The sequence below is a fragment of the Megascapheus bottae genome, chromosome 1, assembly GCF_031878675.1.
Source record: "Megascapheus bottae isolate mThoBot1 chromosome 1, mThoBot2.hap1, whole genome shotgun sequence".
Classification (NCBI taxonomy): domain Eukaryota; kingdom Metazoa; phylum Chordata; class Mammalia; order Rodentia; family Geomyidae; genus Megascapheus; species Megascapheus bottae.
The window spans coordinates 20,363,459-20,383,532 of NC_143509.1; the positions used below are offsets into that span (position 1 = coordinate 20,363,459).

Below are 20,074 nucleotides of genomic sequence, written 5' to 3' on the forward strand. Positions count from 1 at the left end.
GTCCACCCTTCTCATTGCTGCTTAGAACCTGGTAATACTTCATTTTTATTTAAAAAACCCAGAGAGATAATTTAAAAGTATAGACTATTTTATTGTCTCAATTGAGCAACTCTTAGTCTCCAAAAACATATGAAACTAGCCTTTGACTTAATATGTGAATATTTAAAAATATGGAAATACCCTTTCTTGATCAAAGTGCCAATTTAAGATAAGCACAATTAAACCTTTTATAACAGTCTATACATTTTTCTATCAAATTTTTGTCTTGCCAATATTTTAGAGCTACATTTTATAATATTTTATGCCTTAAAAGATTGTTCATAACAGCATCCATATAAAATTTTACTCAACTAAAAGTCTGTATATTTTCCTATGCAGAGAAATGTCACATCTGAAATCTACCCTAGGCTACATATAATCTCCTATATTAAATATTTACTTATGATAAAGAAATTTCTTTCTATACTACCTCAAATTTCTATGTAAAACTGAAAACCTTCTATAGACACTTTAGGCCTTCATGTAAAATAAGGAAATAATTTGAAATACAACATCATGATAGTCATAACTGATTATTTCACAAAACCTAAAAGTGAAATGAAACTTACTCACTGAATAAAAACAAAACAAATGTTTGGTGAATTTATTAACAACTTGAAAAGCTAAGTGATTAAGATTCCTCGGCCAAGCTGATAATTTCCAGTGAAATGCTCCCATATACCTATAGAATTATTCAAACTGCATCCCTACCAGCCTTTTTCATGAGAAAGTTCTACAGAAACTGTTCTGTCTTTTACAAAGAAGGTTGTATTAATGCAATTAGAGTTACATAAGAACGTTTCATAACTGTTACCCCCAAAGAACGTAAAATGAATTGTTTAAAGCGTACTTACAATCCACAAGCCATCAAACTTCATTTGGTCATTATAGAAATCCATGATTTCCTGGGCCCACCACTCTGCAGTGGAAGTCTTGAAGAAATCTGGGAAAGCTACATGTGCTCTGGAGGCCTGCAAAAATTAAAATTCAGACGCTTGGGTAGAAAGGCATCAAAGGTCTTATGAGTTCCATTCAGTGCTTGTGTGACTCACAAGTCATGTAGGAGTAACAAAGACAGTAATTGGATGACAATTTAATTACATAAATGTTTGTGACTGTCCTTCAACATTTCCAGTATTTTTTGGGGGGGGGAGACTGTCTCAACCAAACATTATAGGGCAAAATAAAACCAAATGCAGCAATTAAAATTTAAATCCTAAGTAAAAATAAGTAAACATTGTGTACCCACATCTCTGAACTCTCACAACCAACATGTTCTTTCATCAGCCCCAATTAACTTCTTTATTATTATAATTATATTTGTGAGCTGTCAATAATTTGTGATACTTGAGGGGTCTACTGTGACACATCTACACACACACACACACACACACACACACACACACACACACACACACAGAGTGAACTTTGAATCAACTCCTCTCTTCTATCAGTTACCTTTTTCTCTGTCTTTCTCACATAAAACTTTCCACAAACTATCAGGAAACAGAGATCTTATTCAGTTTCCTACCAAAATAAATTCCTATTTGTCAGTCTTCATGGAAAAATTCCAAGTTCTATGCTACTGGGTGTCAGCAAGATTGCCCTGAAGCTAAGTCAGTTAAAATTGAAGAACAACAATAAAAATACAAAATTGCTACAAATCAAGTGCTTTCTTGGAATACCTTGAATGTATGACTTGCCAGTGAGACTTTAGAAAATGTTATAAGAAGGAAATAGGCAAAGAGAAAATGCGGAACGCAGGTTGATGGTATCACTTATGAGTATTATGAGTATTTTAAGTATTTAAATTTATCATGTCTCTCCATGCTTGTAGTTTTCTCCACTCCAAAGACAAAAGTTTACTGGGATTATAGTCATTGAATATTTTGTAAGTGAAGATCATCTCAGGATCAAAATCATAAATCACAAGAAAGTCACCACCAGATCATATTCTTTAATTTTTCTGTCCTTTCTATAATTTATTTGTTGGATTGTTTACTGTATTTTTCTTTCCTCTTTGCTTTCTTTCATTTTAGTTTTAGGGTTTTTTTTTTTCCTTTTTGTGCGTTGTGGGGCTTGAATTCAGGGCCGGGCATTATTATCCCTCAGTGGGTTTCCAGATTTTGATTGGTTAATGGAGATAAGAGTCTCACAGGACATTTCTGCCCAGGCTGGCTTTGAAAACTGATTCTCAAATCTCAGCCTTCTGAGTAGCTGGGAGCATAGGCGTGAGCTACCCTGGATTATTTTTTATTGGATTTCTTTAGATGAATGTTTCCATGCTCTCAAAGCAAATGAGTGCGTTTCAAGAAAAAAAAAGCTAAATACATCTAGTCCAACATCCTTTGCACCTGTCATGGAGCAGAATCCTAAAGAATTTCTTTTATTAAATTATTTTATTGTTGTTACATAGGTGATGTAGAGAGCAATTGCAATTAAAAGTCAGGTGATGAATATGTTACCTTTTGCCTACATCTATTTAAGAAATAAAATCTTCTACTTCAGTGTTACCACAAGAATAAAGGCTTATAAAGACATGAAATTAACCTTTTCCCTCAACTTGATACTTCGGTATGTTGTTTTTTTTAACTCTGCATTAAAATATTTGAAGAAATTTTAAGGTCCCTATTTTCTTACAATTAGCATAAACCTAATGATTTAATGATTATAGTTCAAATTAAATAGATTGCAAACTCTGTTTTTTAAAATAATTCTGTATTTTGTATTTCTTTTTACTCTCATCTAATATTTATTTTCCCCCTTATGTTAACTTTGGGCTTCATTTATACTTTCTCTTATTTCTTTTGTCATTTATTGGAAATCTTTATTTTTCATGTATTATTATAAATTCTATTCACATGGCTTTTGCTGTATCCCATATGTTTTGATATTTTGCTTTTATCTTACAATAAGTATATTGCAAGATACTTTGCAATTCATTTTTAATTATTCTTTTATTCACTGATTATTCAAAAGTTTATTTCTTCATATCATTATGTATATTATGCTTTGGTTAAGATTTTATTAACATTGATTTTTACATCATATTTCAAATGTTATGTTTAACAAGCAAGTATTCAAGAAGGAATCTCTATAAATAATCACTGGCATATAGATTTTAGAACACAATTAAAATTAAGCTGAGGGTTTGTATGTTATACATACATATTAATCTATGTAATAAAATGTTATGTCTAAACAGTATAAAGACCATCATAGATTTTTATGTCTATGTAGTTATGTTTATATCTCCAAGACCATGTCTATAACCTTGGGTGGCCGAATATTAATTCCTTGCTCTTGTACTGTTTGGATCTAATATCCACATATCAAGGAGAACATGCTCCTTTTTGGTTCTTTGCTTTGACTTATCTCACTCAACATGCTCTACTGCATCCTATTCTTTAATAATAAGCATAGGAATGCTAGGAAAACAATGAATAAAAAAATATCTGACATCAATCAATCTTCCCAACATTCAATATCAGTCTTCACTAACATAATCTAAGCTGGAAAATATCTGATGAGATTTGATGAAATAAAAAATTATTTTGGTGTTAATTAGATGGGCTTTACTATACAGACTACTTAATCAATATTTTGTTCAAGTCTGCACTTTCTCTTCTGAATTGTCTCTAGTTTTTCTATCCATAAACAAAAATAAAGTATGGAATATATTAACTATTCTCAGATGGAGATCCATTTCCAACTTCAAGATTGTAGGCAGATGGACTATACAGTTTCAAGTAAAAATGTGCATTATTATTATATTTATCTTATATTGATTTATCAATAACAATATGCTATTGATATTATTAATTGGGTATAAGTTTATGATTGGTATATCTCTCTAGTGAGTAAATCTATTATCATTACAGTTAACCTATTTCTACTGTGATAACAGATTTAAAATCTATTTTCTTCAATTTGTTATCTTGTTCTCTATTTATTATTAATAAATGAGTTAGGTTGCTATTTGTTTCAATTTTGTTAAGGAATCTGCTATACTGTGTAAAATAGGGTGGGCACAGAACATCTACTATATGACTCTATTTACTTTAGGTAAATAAAAATGTCAAATTCAAAAAATACTGAGGATAAAATGTAATTTCCCAAAGAGAGACGTTGAGAAAGTAGGAAATTGCTATAGAACAGGCATAAAATCACAATTATATAAGTGGAATAAATTGTGGCAATTAGCTGTATGACATTGTTCCTATGGTAAATGTACTTAATTATATACACTAAATTTTACTGCTAGTCTCAAATTAATTGTCCTTACCACAGTTAATAGTTGATTTTTTTAATCAAAAAAAGCAATGTCTGTTTGAATGAAGTAAAATATGACATAGCTAAATCAAATGACTGGTACATTTTTATTTCTATTACTAGTTAAATGTGTACTAAATATGATTAGATATAGAAGCCACTTCTTTTTTAGAAAAGAGAATTCAAATTTAATTGTTGCTCAAAAATGATTACTAAATCCAAGCCAAGCATTTTTTAAGTTATAGAATTAATCACAAAAACTTACATTGACAGCTTCATCTTCAGTTAAAGTCTCGTCTATTGTTATATTTGGTAAATCTGGCCAAACCTATAAGCAAAGATAGAAAAACAGCTCAAAATAAAATCAGTACAAAATGGTTACATTCAGTGGAAGAATGATATATTATCAAAGCATGCTCTAGTCCTGTCCTGTCTCAAGATCCTTGGCTCAGCAGTCTTTCACTTACTTTTCAGTGTTTTCTGTTTTTGCCATCCCCACCCCTGCAGGAGACTCCCATTTGCTCCATTTGTCTAATTTGTAACAAGGTAATATAAAAAATGATACTTGATACAATGCCCACACATATATATATAATATATATAAATATAACATATATTGAATCATTTATATTATACATGTATTATATAATAAATATATAATATACTATTAAATTGCATATGTTAAGAGTATTTATTAATATTATGAATATAAAAAATTTACTTGAAAAGACAGAAGATTTGATTCAGGAGTGGTTTGCTGAGACAAAACATCTGTTAACTTGCACTGTTAGTGATAAATCTTTGAGCCATCTACCCCAAATTACTAAGTTGTGTTCCTAAACTCCCATACATCAGAAACACAAAAACAGACATGAACTTCAGTCATGCTGCCAGCTCCAAGAATTTGCATCTAAAAAGAAGAAGCTGGAGACACCATAGGAAAATATAAATGGTCCCCAAAGAGTAATGATTTGAGTGGGGTTAAACACTGATAGCAGATAGTGCTCTCGAGTAAGGAATGGAAGGTTGAATTGGAGAAAATGTGTGGAAATATAGAATGAACAGAAATAAGTATGGGAGATTTTTTTCCTCTGAGACAATATGACATATCTTATAATTGCCTGATTCTGAAGATACTATTATGATTTTTCATAGGATTTTATTTTAAAATTTTTATTTTGTAAAGTCATGTAAACACTGCTACAAAAGTAGTATCTCAGGGTTTTCCTCTCTATTTACTCAACTTCTAATGCTGGAACATTCTGTTATCATAGTCTGATGATCAAATCAAGCAATTTAAGTCACTAATGTAAGATGTATGTTTAAACTTTACCGTTTATTAATATTGTCTTCAATTAGATAAAAAAATACAGAAACTAAGTCCATATTTAACTTTGCCCCTCATCATGGGACTTTGAAAGTTTTAGTATGTCATTCTTTATACTGCATGTAGCAGTCTGAATATTGTGATCATATGACATTCCATGAATTGTATTCCTTGTTCAAGTTAGTAATATAATTATAGCTCTTAAGTATTGCTATTTCAGTTCATGAAATGGTTTTTAGAGGATTACAAATACTTAAATGACTCAAAGCAAAGACTCTTGAGTAGCTATTGTACTAGTGGCACTTTTATAACGAAACTCTAAAGACTCAAAGAAATACAATAAAATAAAATATAATACAATCAATATAATACAAAATAAGGGAAATAATATAATTGATTTCATGATTTATATGAAGTTACTTTTTTTGAATTAACCATTTGACCTAAATTCAAAGAGAATAGACTACCTTTGTAGTCATAAAAATAATTATGACTTTTGTTTCTTTTTCCAAATATATTTTAATATTTTAGTTAAATACCAATGTGATTTAAAGTAACACTTTTACCATTATTCTCTTTTAGAAATTAATTTATACCTTCGCCCAGCAAATGTCATTGGTGTTTGGCCATTTGACGAAGACATCTTTTTCAATACCTCTTGAAAATGCAGGATAAGGCTTTGTTTCATTTCCTGAAATTGCTGGATCCTAAAGTTAAAATAAAACACAAGCAAGATGTATGTATGAGGAATAAAATGTAGCCACATGGGAGTCTGTGATAAAATATTTCCATGTTCCATTACCATAAGGCTTGGCTCTTACATGAACGTCACACCTATAGTTACATTATCCTCTAATTTCCTTAGAAGGGTAGTCTAATAGCTTTTAAAATTCATTAGTTACCATGTTTAGAAAGTTCCTTAGTGCTTTCTTGTTTTAGTTTCATTTCCCATGATATTTCTGTTTGCTTAACTTGCTCACTATATGAAAATGATAAAAAAAATATTCTCCCTATTGAATTATTCATTTAAAGGCCAAGAGTTAAATGTGAAACACAGGAGAAACAGTCCTAATGAATTATTTCAGAATTATTCAGGAACAAGTAACCTACCATCTTTCTTGAAAGTCCTATAAGTTAATGGCAATTTATAGCTTGGATGGTAACAATCTGTCTTTGACTTCGAATTTACAATTTACCAATGTAAGAATATACCTAAGGGGGCTGGGAGTTTGGCCTAGTGGTTAAAGTGCTTGACTAGCATGCACGAAGACCCGGGTTCGATTCCTCAGTACCACATACATAGAAAAAAGCCGGAAGTGGTGCTGAGGCTCAAGTGGTAGAGCTCTAACCTTGAGAAAGTCCAAGGACAGTGCTCAGGCCCTGAGCCCAAGCCCAGGACTGGCAAAAAAAAAAAAGAATATACCTAAGTAAAAGGCAGGCAGTATCTATCAGGCTTGGTAAATAAAAGGAAATGTTAATGAAGGAAACTGTTAGATCTGAGAGGAGAGTTCAACAGCAGTTCCTATTTGAAATGTCTTTTTTGTGCTGTCATCAGTTAGAGACCAAAACATTGTAAGAGAAAACAAAAATACAAACACTGACCAGGATAATAATGTATCTCATCCCTTCATTTCTTATTCTGTCAACAAACTGAGGCAGCTCACGGAAATTTTCACCAATTGTGAAGTCTAGTTGTCTTTCCATGTAATTAATGTCTGTGTATTGGACATCCTGAAATACAAAAGAAAAGTGGCAATTTGGTAAGAAACACTTAAGAGTCAGTGTGTAGTATTCTATTGTATGTGTGAAAAAGACAGCAATATGAAAGCACCAGTTCTTGCCTACTTTAATCTTAAAGAGAATTAATCTATAATTACGTGTTCAAGCAATAAATGTGAGATGAGCATTTTGGAGCATTTTGTAATCCCAGTTCGGAGGAGGTGGATGAAAGGGATCACTAGTATGAGAGCAATATTCATCATATAGTATGATCAAGGCAGGACAAAGGTATAGTTTTATGGTATCTTAAAGGGAAAGAAAATAAATAAAAATGGTATACAGCTTTATAAATTATTCTAAGGATAACAGAATAGCTTAGATAGGTATTCTCTGTTGCCAAGGTTTATTTGCAATTTTTAATTAGAAGTAAATGTTCTAAATCAGTGTATTTTGATATGTAATTTCCAAAGAAAATTAAAAAAGAAGCAAAATGATTTATGATGATATGAAATCATAATAAATTCATATAGAAAGTTCTTACAGTGTATGAACAAGCAAATTACTGCTCTATTACTGGGAAATATAAAGGAAAGAAAGATAATTTCATGTAATTCAAGTAGTCGTAGGAAGGAGAAAAGAATATTAGCATGTACATCAATTATGCTATGTCCTGTTTAACTTGTCAAAGAAATATTTGGAATAATATCTTTGGCAAATAAGCAATGCATTTTGACATATAAGTATTTTGAGATGGGCAGTGGTGATGAATGCCAGTAATCCTATCTACTTAAGAGGCTGAGATTGGAGGATCATGGTACAAATGCAGTCTAGACAGAGAAGTCTGTGGGACTCTTGTGATTCAAAGTGGCAGAGAGCTTGCTGCTCCTGCACAAAAAGTGCTGAGGAACAGTGCTCAGACTCCAAGTTAAATTCCCACAAATGACAGAACAACAGCAATAATAATAATAATAATAATAATAATAATAATAAATTGATATTTTGACATCAAAATTGAATGAAATTTTGTAATTTGTAATTTGAAATATAAGTATTCAAACAAATGTTAACGTTTACCAGAGAATTATTACTAGTTAAATAATTTATTATTTTCAAGTAATCAACTTTAGCTTGATTTCTTTTCTAATAGTTAAAAATAATGACTAATAAAGAGTTGAACAGCATTATAAAACTTTTTATAATGCATTTCTCTTTGTATATTTCTATATCACCACAGATGATACATCCTTCCAGCAGTACTGGATTCTATGTAAGTACCAATATCTTATAATGAGTTGATCCTTCTTAGAATGGTTTCTACCAAGCCTTCTGTACTTTAGTATTAAGTACTACGAGAAAAATTTTGTGATTTGTTAAATTTGCCAAAAAGAATTAAAATAAAATTTCATACTGATTAGTTATGACATTTTAGAATATAATTTCCCAAATATTGAGCAAAGTAATTTTAAGACTTTTCTCATGGGATAATATAAATTACAACTGTTGGCTACACCACAGTGAAAATCATGCAATGTAACATACAACTCTTTTTCTATAATGAGCCCTGTTCATTGATCATGAAGATCAATGTAGATTCTATAGGTTATCAGAACAGACACAAGGTATCTGACTGTGTCACCCACCATCTATGACAGTAGCAAATGTGTGTGGTGACAGAGTTAGGATATCACAGGATCACAGATAATGAAGGGAAAGATTGGAAAATAAGGGTGTTTGCCTTTCTCCATTATCAATCTTATAAAAGATAATTACATCAAATTTTATATCTAGTTCTGTCATTATTACCACAACCTAAGTATCTGCTTGATTTTTTTTCTGATTTTCTTAGTGCAGCCTTCAAAGTAGGTACATACATATGGAATCTTGGCAGCCACCATCTCATCATATAGTTGTACAATTTCTGAAGTATTTCTGTATCCATAGCGGCACAGCTGGAATCCCAAACCCCAGTAAGGGGGCATTACTGGGTGGCCAATTACCTTAATAACAACAAGAAAATGTTGTTACATATGAAGAAGAGCATTTTCTAATAGGAAGAAACCAATTTTTAAATAGATACACAATCATACTTCATGATATTGCTTTGTTGCAACCTCTGGAGTTGGGCCCAAAAACATGTAAAAATCCAAGATGCCTCCAACAGTGCGGTAAGTCAAAGCAGGAGTTGGCTGGAAGGTAACATCTGGAAACAATCCAACACAAAATTCGTGTTTATCTATGCATAGCTATTTGATTTGTTTCAACAGTCACCTTGTATTCCTGGTGAGAAATTCAATAATTATCTTACCCATTGCATTGCTGTTCAGTAAGAGAACTCCATGAGCGTTCCCTTCTTCCTCCAGTGCCATGTAATAGGGCTGAAATCCATAGGAATTGAGTTTATACTGAAACAAAGGATTAGGCACAATGAATGCTTAATAATAGGAGCCTTCATATTGAAATGATCTGGTTAGCCTGCTAAAACTGTGTTTGAATTAAAATTAATGTATTTTCCTACAAAAATAATTTCCCAGTTGTTGGAAATATTATTAGTTTTTGAACATGTAAAAAATTGCACAAATCTGGTGTAACATCCCCAAATCTGGCATAGTAATTGACATAGGATGTCAATGATACTGTATTTGGATTTCTTCTACAGGCTACGTATCTGACTGCAATTCCTTTTGATGACCTAGAAATGATTAAAGCAATTGATCAAGACCATAGCTTATAGAAATATAATATTTTCATTCAGAAAGCATTTTATTCCTTCCCCACACTTTAATTGCAGAAATTTGATATCACCTGGATATAATTGTCTATATTGAGAATCAAGGTTCTATTCATTTAGTAATACCTATCGTAATGATGAAGAGTTAGTTCTTACACAGGCAATTTTGGTAAAATGCTTGGAAAACCACATCTTCATTTGGACAATTATGACAAAAGTAAAGACTTGTTTGGTCTACTGGGCTCAAAATTAAATGTGCACCTCCCAATTTAAAAAAATGCAAATGCCTGCACGTTGGAAATGAACTTTACAACTTGGGCGAAGGAGGTGTGGAAAGGTAAAGCAGGAGAAAATGTGGGAGGAGGTAATAGTGTTTGAAAAAAATGTACTCATTACCTTACTTATGTAACTGTAACTGTTCTCTACACAACCTTACAAAATGGCTGCAGTAGTAAACTGATTATGATTTATTACAGAGTGTATTTTTAACATAGACATTTTTACTAAAATGCTTTTCTTTTCATGACATGCTTGGAGCCATTGTAATTAAGACATTATATATATTTCACACACACACACACACTCTCCTGGCCCCAAGCCTATATGTTTTATAAAGCAGGAGTTATTTATGAAATGTATTCTTTTAGCAAGACAGAACTCTAAGAAATGTATCACAAGTATAACAAAAAAATATTCTCAAGATGTAGCTAGGGCTGAGAGCATAGCCTAGTGGTAGAGTACCTGCCTAGTATGTATGAAGCCCTGGGTTTGATTTCTCAGTAGCACAGAAATGGTGTTATGGCTCAACTGGCAGAGCGTTAGCTTTGAGCAAAAAGTTCTAGGAACAGTGCCCATACCCTGAGTTCAAGCCTCAGGAGTGGCAAAAAAAATAAAAAATAAATAAAATAAATAAATAAAATAAAAAATATGTAGCTAGTAATTTGGCCTCAGGAAAGTATACAATTGCAACAGTGTATTACAATAGACTAGGTATCAAATCACTGTGTAAAAAATACAAATTAATAACTAAAAATAGAACCCTAGAGAGATGTTTTTCAAGAGGCCTCTATCCACATAAAATAAGAATTCTATGAGTCTATGTGACTGGAGCAGTAGAATAATCACATTATTAACCTGGATCTTTTAATCATCAGGTCAGTAGACATTTTTTCCTGTTCCCATCTGTATTTTTATAAATGGTATGATTAAGTACTAGTACAAAGAGGATACATTTCCATAAGTCAAGTAATTTTTAATAGTATTTTAGTTGGTTTTTAGAAAATAAAAATATTTTCTAAAATATTTGTTATAATATTTGCATTTGGTTTTAGAAAACCTCCAGAGCATGAGAAGGGGTAACATAGAAATGTACTCTTGCCGAGCGCGGTGGCTCACGCCTGTAATCCTAGCCATTCAGAAGGCTGAGATCTGAGGATCGAGGTTCAAAGCCAGCCCGGGCACAAAAGGACCTGAGACCCTTACCACTTAACCCCTGGAAAATGGGACGTGGGGCTTGGCTCAAGGGTAGGGTGGTAGCCTTGAGCTGAAGAGCTCAGGGACAGCACCCTGGTCCAAAGTTCAAGCCCCATGACCCACAAATAATTACATATATATGTATATGTATATGCACGTATATGTATATATAAAGTTTAATAAAAGAGAAAAAGGAAAAGTACTCTTTGCCTGACTTAGGTAACTGCAAGCTCCCCTCATTTTATAATAACCAGAGAAGTAATTTTTGGACTGTGAACGCACTTCCCTTGCTCTCTCCCAGTTTCAGGAAGCCTTTGGTCATCACTAGCCTGCTTTGCATTTCTTCAGCTCTGCCCAGGAGCCAGCCCAGGTTGTGGGAGCCTCCTGGGGCCCTCCTGGCTCTGGTGGGTACTCACTCCAGGGGGCTGGTCCCGCGTGAACATGCCCCAGGTGTTCCAGTTCAGGTCTCGCTTAAACGCTGTGTGCTCCACTTCTCCAAAGCCATAGATGTACTCCGAGGGCAAGCGCGTTGAGATTTGGATGAACTGGTCATTGAATGCAAAGCCAGGGAGGCGAGAATCCCAGCTGAAAACACAGGAAGAACGCACTACTTAGGCCCAAATATATCTCTCATCAGTAGCATATTTAGAAGATTCTAATAATTACGCTCCCGGCAATCTGAAAACCAGTGATTTTCTCATGTGCATGTATTATACCCAGAGAGTAAGGTTTACTGATCATTATTACAATATATGTATAAATATGTGTCTATGCAAATATATATATGTATGTGTATCATATATACATATATATACATATATGCATATGTATCAGCCAATTATTTCTCAATACCAATAAATGTGGGAAAGGAAGCAAAGCCAAATAAAATAAGCAAAGCAAAGCAAGGAAATGAGGTGGGAAAGAGAGGGAAAAGGAGAAAAATAAGGAAGTTCAATTGAAGAGGAAAAATGATTGAATTTATCATAGATGTGTTTGACAATGAAACCCTTCCCTATATACAATTTATAAAGCCCTTACTATGTACATTCCAATAATTGATAAAGAAAAACATTTTAGTCTCAAAAAAAACTAATGCACAATTAACTGTTACTCAGAAATTCATTTTCACTTTACCTTGAGAAAATCAAGGGAAAAAATTCTACATGTGAAAGAAGAAGTAAATATGGAGGTGTAGTCATATTTTAATTCAGCTCTCCCTATATTACACTCTCAATCTTTCCATCATGTTTTCTTCTGCATTTCTGAATGAAGTTATTGAAGAAATAATACATTACAAAAAATTCCTTTATTAGTTGAGTCATTGGTTAGCAAAATGGACACGAAGAGATAGCTTACCTACAATGAATAAATCTGTGGCATATTCAAAGTTTGGCATTCCTTTCGGGAAAAGTAGTAAAGAGTACCTCACCCCAATGAGATTTAAGCTATGTTAGGATATTTCTATGAAATGTGTTTTTTTGTTCATTTGAATAGAAATTCATCATAATAAAAAGATTAAGTCAGCATGGCCTGGTGCTGTAATTACTATGCACCGTGATAATGTCTGAGCTACATAAATAAGGCCTCAAGGCCACCTAGCATTTAGCAGCTTTCTCCTTCTCTTGTTTGCTCTGTCTGGCCATGGCTGACTATCTGTATCTGTAATGATCATTTTGTATGGCCTTCAAGACAATGTTAAAAAAAGAGGCTCCTCACCTCTGAAAGAATGATAAAAAAAATTAAAATAGATAAAAGTATAGTTTATTCTAGTGAAACTTAAGTAAAGCCAACGACTTCAGCTGAGTTTATTATCTGCCACATCAAAATAAAGATTTATGTATGAAACCTTTGCCTTTCATATTCTTAGCTGAGTCCTTTCTTCCATAAGTAATTTTAGTTGTTCTAGTGATATATTTGTGTGATACATTTATTTTTATATTTTTTCATTCCTGTGGCTTGAACTCAAGACCCAAGCACTGCCCTTGAACTTTCTCAAGGCTAGAGCTCTACCACTTGAGCCACAGCACCATTTCTGGCTTTTTCTGTTTATGTGGTATTAAGGAATCGAACCTGGGGATTCATATATGCTAGGCAAGCACTCTACCACTGGGACACACTCCTGACCCCAATGTGTGATATATTTATAAGGCATTATCCTAAGTTATTTTTATTAATGGTTGGCATGGCTAGGAGTCAGTTTCATTTTCCGTTGACTAAAAAAATGTAGTTACTTTTCCATTAATGTAAGCCATTAGATTACTAGTGTAAATCTAATTTCAGATCAGTTTTGTCTGATAGTCTCATTCCTGTAAAAACTGGCAATCATTTCACACATCTTAAATCAATAATGTAGTGTCATTGTACCATTGTCATAATAGTGACCTTACGTTACTGCCTGAGCTCACAGCAATATCTTTCATAAGGAATAATTCAATCACTTACATTATTCTCCCAGTGCTTCGGCGTCGAACTTGGATGCCAAAAGGCTTTTCCTTGATTTCCACATCATAAAGTCTGTTTTCATAAGTACTCATTGGAGTTTGTGGAATGTTTAATGGCACTGGAACTTCATATCTCTTATTTTTGGAATCATAAATCTGTTTCAGATAAATAGGAAGCAAGAGTGATTGTGTTCATTCTTTGTTGCTGACAATGTGCAAATCTAAAAAAAGATTTAAAGTGACCACTTAAACAATTGTGTTTCCAATAATCACCTTCAAATACTAATTCTAAATCTATGTCCCATGTAAGTAGGTAGCATTCTATGGTTAATTTTATATAGATATTTTAATGATGCATGTAGACTCATTGTATAAATTTAAGTTTTTATAGGACAGAATATCAAAACTTTGAGTAGCTAGGATTTCAGGTGTGAGCCACCAGTATCTGGCTAATACTGGTTTGATATCTAGTGCATGATAATCTAATGTTGCAAATGTACATTTACCTGAGGTCAAGCTACTAGCTACATCTTCAAAAATATTTTACATACTTGAAACACTATGAATACACATTTTCTATGAATATAAATATTTGGACAATTTTATTTTGCAGTTTTCCTTTTTGCTTCAGGAAATGTCTAAAGTTCCTTCAGTTGAATTTGCCCTTTTACCCCCACAAGAGGAAACAATTTATTGGTGGGATTTATGTGAGATTATTTTTATTGATGGATTTATATGACTTGAAAGACCAGTGCAAGCCTGGTTCAAGTGCATGCAAAAATGGTTTGCAGCTTATGTTTAGTTGACTTTACATAGAATGCTCAAGTTAAATTTGGTCATTGCTTAAGGCAGACAATTTTACATGCATTATTAAGTAATCTGATCCTTCCTAATTGGTTGCTGAATTTCTCTTGTTTCACATTAAAGTTTGTTTTATTTTTTTGTTGGCTGTGGGGCTTGAACTCTGGGCCTGGCCGCTGTCCCTGAGCTCTTCAGCTCAAGGCTACCATCCTATCCCTTCAGCTAGAGCACCACTTCCAGTTTTCTAGTGGTTAATTGGAGAGAAGAGTCTCACAGACTTTAGTGCCTGGGCTGACTTTGAACCTTGATCCTCAGATCTCAGCCTCCTGTGTAGCTAGGATTACAGGCAAGAGCCATCACGCCTAGCTTCATGTTAAAACTTTAAAATCACATGTATTCTACATATTTAGATACCTATGGGCAATTTGAGCACATTGCCTCTATTATTTGTCTAGAAATTCTGATTATAGACTTACATTATTGTAATTTTACCAATGTTAAGCATTTCTCTTTTAAAACATGACCATAAACTGAATATAGAAAACTATTAGTCAATAAGTCTTAACCTACAAAGTTTAAAACATTATTTTACTATAATTTTATGAAAATACATTAATTGCACCAACTTATCTAAAATGAATTAACATATGAAATATCAGCTAATTTTACATATGATTTAGTATTTCATATTTATTAATGTGTATTATTAGTTTCCTCTTACAGAGAGTATAACCATTTCTCTGGTCATGATATTTTGATTATTATTTCATTTTTTAAAATTTTACTAGACTTGCTATTATTTTGACTTCTAGTTTCTTATATATCTTAGAAAATAAGTAAATATAGTTTTGAACAATTAGTTTATACCCAGTCATTTGAGTGTTCATTTTAATCGTTGTCAAGGAATAGATTTTTGTTAGGATTCTTAAAAGTAAAATTGCTACCTGTAATGCTGGAAGAATTACACTTTTTCATGTCTTATTTCATCAGATGTAAGGCCAGTTTTTATATATAGGAAATAACAGAATATAGAAAATAGAAAATAATAAACATTGTGCTTTATTTATTTCGAAACGTTCAACAAGATTTAATTCTAGGTAAATTTTCTATATGGTACCTATTTATGTCTTTAGACCAGTTATTAATCCAGTTCTTGTTTCTTTGGGGGGCCTGAGAGGAGGGATTTAATTTTTTGAGCTCTGAGCATGGTGTTTTTTTGTTTTTTAATCACAAGAAGTGAGTCAGTGGAATAGTATAAGTGAACCCACCTTAAACTGCAGCATGTCATTTTTGTGGTATTTCACCTCCAATTGAAGGTCAGTGATGGGTTCTGATGGAAGCGTAATTCTAGCTTTTGAAGTACTGAGCCGAAGGTTGGCTGTTATACCCGTTGGAAGATACTGAAGGGATGAAACTGAATAAGAGTTGTCTTCTTTAGGAAAGTAACATTCAGGTGCTCTGGGGTCAGTCGTACCCTAAAATCATAATGAATGCTCATGGTCAGACAGTGCATGTTAATGGAGAGCACACTTAAGCTGAGTTGTGTTTATAACATGAATCATCTATTACGCAGTTAGCACCAAGTCATAAAATATTGTGTTCCGTTTTTATATTGATTCTAGTAATACAACAGTAGAGGAGAAAGTTCAAAAGTCACCCATTTTCAGCTTTGAACAAAAAGCCAATTTGAATAGACAGTTGAGCCATTTATAAAGCTAGAGGTTTTGAAGTAATATGTAAAACTGAAATGTAAAAACAATTTTAAATGGACCTTTGAAGCTAAAAGATTATTGTAAAATGGAAACACGGTTTCTTATCTTTGCAAAAATCAAATTCTTCAAACAATTTTGGTACTATACTTATTCTTTTTTTGTTTTTGTTTTATTTTTCCAGTCCTGGGGCTTGAACTCAGGGCCTGGGCACTGTCCTTGAGCTTTCTAAGGCTAGTACTCTATCAGGTGAACCACGACACAACTTCCACCTTTTAATGTATATGTGCTACTGAAGAATCAAACCCAGAGTTTCCTGCATGCTAGGCAAGCACTTTACCACTAGGCCACACTCCTGGTACCCTATATTTATTCTTAATAATGACTCTTAATAATGTGTGTTTAAGAGACAGAGAAAGCAAGAGGAGAAAGGGAGAGAGGGAGGGAGGGAGGGGAGAGGAGAGGAAGAGAGAGAGTAATGAGCTTATAATAAACCTCAAAACAACATGTGAGTAGGGTGCCAGTGGGTCAAGCCAGTATCCTAACTACTCAAGAGGCTGAGAAGTAATATTATAATCCAAAGCCAGTACAATCTGAAAAGTCTATAAGGCTCTTATCACTACTTGACCACCTAAACCAGGAGTTGAGTTGCAACTCAACTCAAAGAGTACCATCCTTGAATAGAAAAGAGAGAGAGAGAGAGAGACAGAGAGAGAGAGAGAGAGAGAGAGAGAGAGAGAGAGAGAGAGAGAGAGAGAGAGAGAGAGAGAGAGAGAGAATAAAAGGAAAAAAAAGGGAAGGAACAGTTTTCAGGCCTTTAGTTTAAGGAGTTCAAGGCCTGGTACTGGCACACACACACACATACACACACTCACATGTACTTAATAATTTTAAAAAGAACACCTGGAAAAGCATGTGCTCAGGCTCTTTGTTCCATTTTTTTTTTGCCAATCCTGGGCTTGAGCTCAGGGCCTGAGCACTGTCCTTGGACTTTCTCAAGGCTAGAGCTCCACCACTTGAGCCTCAGCACCACTTCCGGCTTTTTTCTATGTATGTGGTACCAAGGAATCGAACCCGGGTCTTCCTGCATGCTAGGCAAGCACTTTAACCACTAGGCCAAACTCCCGGCCCTCTTTGTTCCATATTTAAGGACATAATTTTACAAATTCCCTCACTTTTTCAGTGTTAAGCTGCTCAGGAGCATGTTGATCTGCACCCAACTTAGGAACTGTAACCAAACATTAGAACTAGATGTGTTACTCAGAAATAAGAGCTAAGACTCAAACGAAGAAAACATTTTCACTATAGCTCGCTGATTTACCCAAATCTTTTCTCCTAATCTTCCTAATTATGAACCTATTGTTTGGTTTTTTTTAAACTTATTTTATTATTCTTTTTTGGTTCTCATAAACTCTTTTGCAGACATTGGGTAAGACAACCAAGGCATCTTAGATAAAAAAGATATGAATTGTGGTACAGAAATTGTGATGAAGAGATACAAATTTTGATGGTGTCTGTTTGGCATTGTCCCTGTGGCATGTAGAACGTAAATAAATATAGTTCCAACAGCCATGATAAAACTAAAAGATAAAAAAAAAGTCAATCATATAGTAAATATGGAGGAGCCCAGGACATTGATGACATTAGAAAGTCAGCATATTAGGCTTGAGATTCATCTTGTAAAAAATGTGCATGGAGGGACTGATTTCTCAGTACAACAATTCTTAACTCTCATGGTCACTATTGATTTCACACACAGGCTTGAATCAACATCACCAGGACCAGGGATTTGACTGCCTTTAGAAAATATCAGCCTCTGAGTTTTCCCTACCTATTTTTTCTGCCCATAATCCATTTACATTTATCATTCTGTAAGTCATCTGTTGATATTTGTTGTTGTTGAGCGTGGTTATTTGTAAATTTGTGGTGAGAATAAGTAAGCTTCTTTAATGCAGAGCAAGTATACAGCTCTGTGGTTGATTGTTCAACTTAATCTGTTGGGTTTGATTCTAATATTTCACTACTAAATAATATTAATAATGATGATAATAATAATAAAGGGATGTCTCTAACATTAGTGAGATGGGAGAGAGTGGAGAGCTGATAAATGTCCTTTCAGGAAGAGAGGTATGCTGTTCTTAAACAAATGTTGAATCCTGTAGACAGATATTGGGGACACAGCTGTGAATAGGTGGGCTTCGGGGCATGGAGTTCTGCCAGACTGCTTTCCTGAAAGCAGTTTTATTACCAAGCATGAGATTATAGTAAGGCATTGTGAAAAAGCAGATTCACTGATGGAGGTGTCACTAGTATTTTACCTCCAGTCTTCCCTGCCCTTTTCTCTTATACTTCCTCCTTCACAGTATTTATCAAATACAAAACACATATGTTTAGGGTTTGATTCTTTTCCTAAGCTGAATATAAGCTCTAACAGGACAGGTGGATTTTTTTTAATCTTTTTCAAATGGAGTTATAATCACAAAGCAATAAGTTTATTACCTGAGCACTAGTGGCTTCCGGTATAATCCTAGATGCTCAAGAGGCTGAAACACAAAGCACTGGCAGGAACATTCACTAGATTCCATCATCAAAATAACCAGGAAAATGCCAGGCTGGAGGCACGTCTTACGTGATTGTGTGCCTACAATCACTATGCCAAGCAGCAGGGCACCCTGGGTTCAAACTTTAAAACTAGCAACAACAACAACAATAAAAAAGTAATGGGTCCTGATGAATACTTCTTAACAGAAACTGTGGTTATTAAATAGCAACAATGTGTTCTAAAGAATTACAAGAAAGCATGTCTACTCTAAACAATCAAACTGAATGTCTTATGTCTGATTTTTTTTCTCTTGGCTTCCTTGCTCATATTATAGATGATACTCTATTACTGGAATTAATTTCCAGACTGGTATTTTACTAGTTACTTGGAAGATGGAATCTTGTGGACTTTTCATTCCGGATTTATTGGAAACTCCAGCTCAAAGATCTCAGTCTTAAGAATGCCCTGGTTTAAAGGGTTATCTACAAATTCAACGCAATACCCATCAATATCCCAATGGCATTCTTTGAAGAAATACAACAGGCAATTCAAAATTTCATATGGAATAATGAAAGAGCCCGTATAGCAAAAACACTTCTTAGCAGAAAGAAGAGCGATGGAGGAATTTCAATTCCAAACTTTAGACTCTATTACAGGGCTATAATTATCAAAACAGCTTGGTACTGGCACAAGAACAGGCCTGAAGACCAATGGAATGGAACTGAGGACCCAGATATTAAGCCACAGACCTATGGCCACCTAATCTTTGACAAGGGAGCCAAAAAAATAGAATGGAAGAAAGACAGCCTCTTCAACAAGTGGTGCTGGCAGAACTGGTTAAGCACCTGCAGAAAACTAAAGTTGGATCCTTCTTTGTCACCCTGCATTAGAATTAACTCCAAATGGATCAAAGACCTGGAGGTAAAAGCTGACACACTGAAAACTTTACAAGAAGGAATAGGAGACATATTAGGCCTCCTTGGCACAGGTCGAAACTTTCTTAATAAGGACCAAGAAGCACAA

At 33.8% G+C, this 20,074-nt stretch overlaps 1 protein-coding gene across 1 annotated transcript in view; it reads right to left on the bottom strand.

The window, feature by feature from the left end:
* The window catches only part of Si (sucrase-isomaltase), an 88,447-nt gene that overhangs the window by 23,618 nt on the left and 44,755 nt on the right, over nucleotides 1-20,074 (bottom strand). The window contains exons 25-34 of the mRNA XM_090334608.1: nucleotides 16,069-16,275; nucleotides 14,001-14,155; nucleotides 11,975-12,143; nucleotides 9,663-9,759; nucleotides 9,445-9,557; nucleotides 9,229-9,354; nucleotides 7,241-7,369; nucleotides 6,235-6,345; nucleotides 4,577-4,639; nucleotides 894-1,010 (exon numbers count right to left, since the gene is read on the bottom strand). Coding sequence (XP_090190734.1) covers nucleotides 894-1,010; nucleotides 4,577-4,639; nucleotides 6,235-6,345; nucleotides 7,241-7,369; nucleotides 9,229-9,354; nucleotides 9,445-9,557; nucleotides 9,663-9,759; nucleotides 11,975-12,143; nucleotides 14,001-14,155; nucleotides 16,069-16,275 — 1,287 coding nt within the window. The remainder of the gene's footprint in view (nucleotides 1-893; nucleotides 1,011-4,576; nucleotides 4,640-6,234; nucleotides 6,346-7,240; nucleotides 7,370-9,228; nucleotides 9,355-9,444; nucleotides 9,558-9,662; nucleotides 9,760-11,974; nucleotides 12,144-14,000; nucleotides 14,156-16,068; nucleotides 16,276-20,074) is intronic.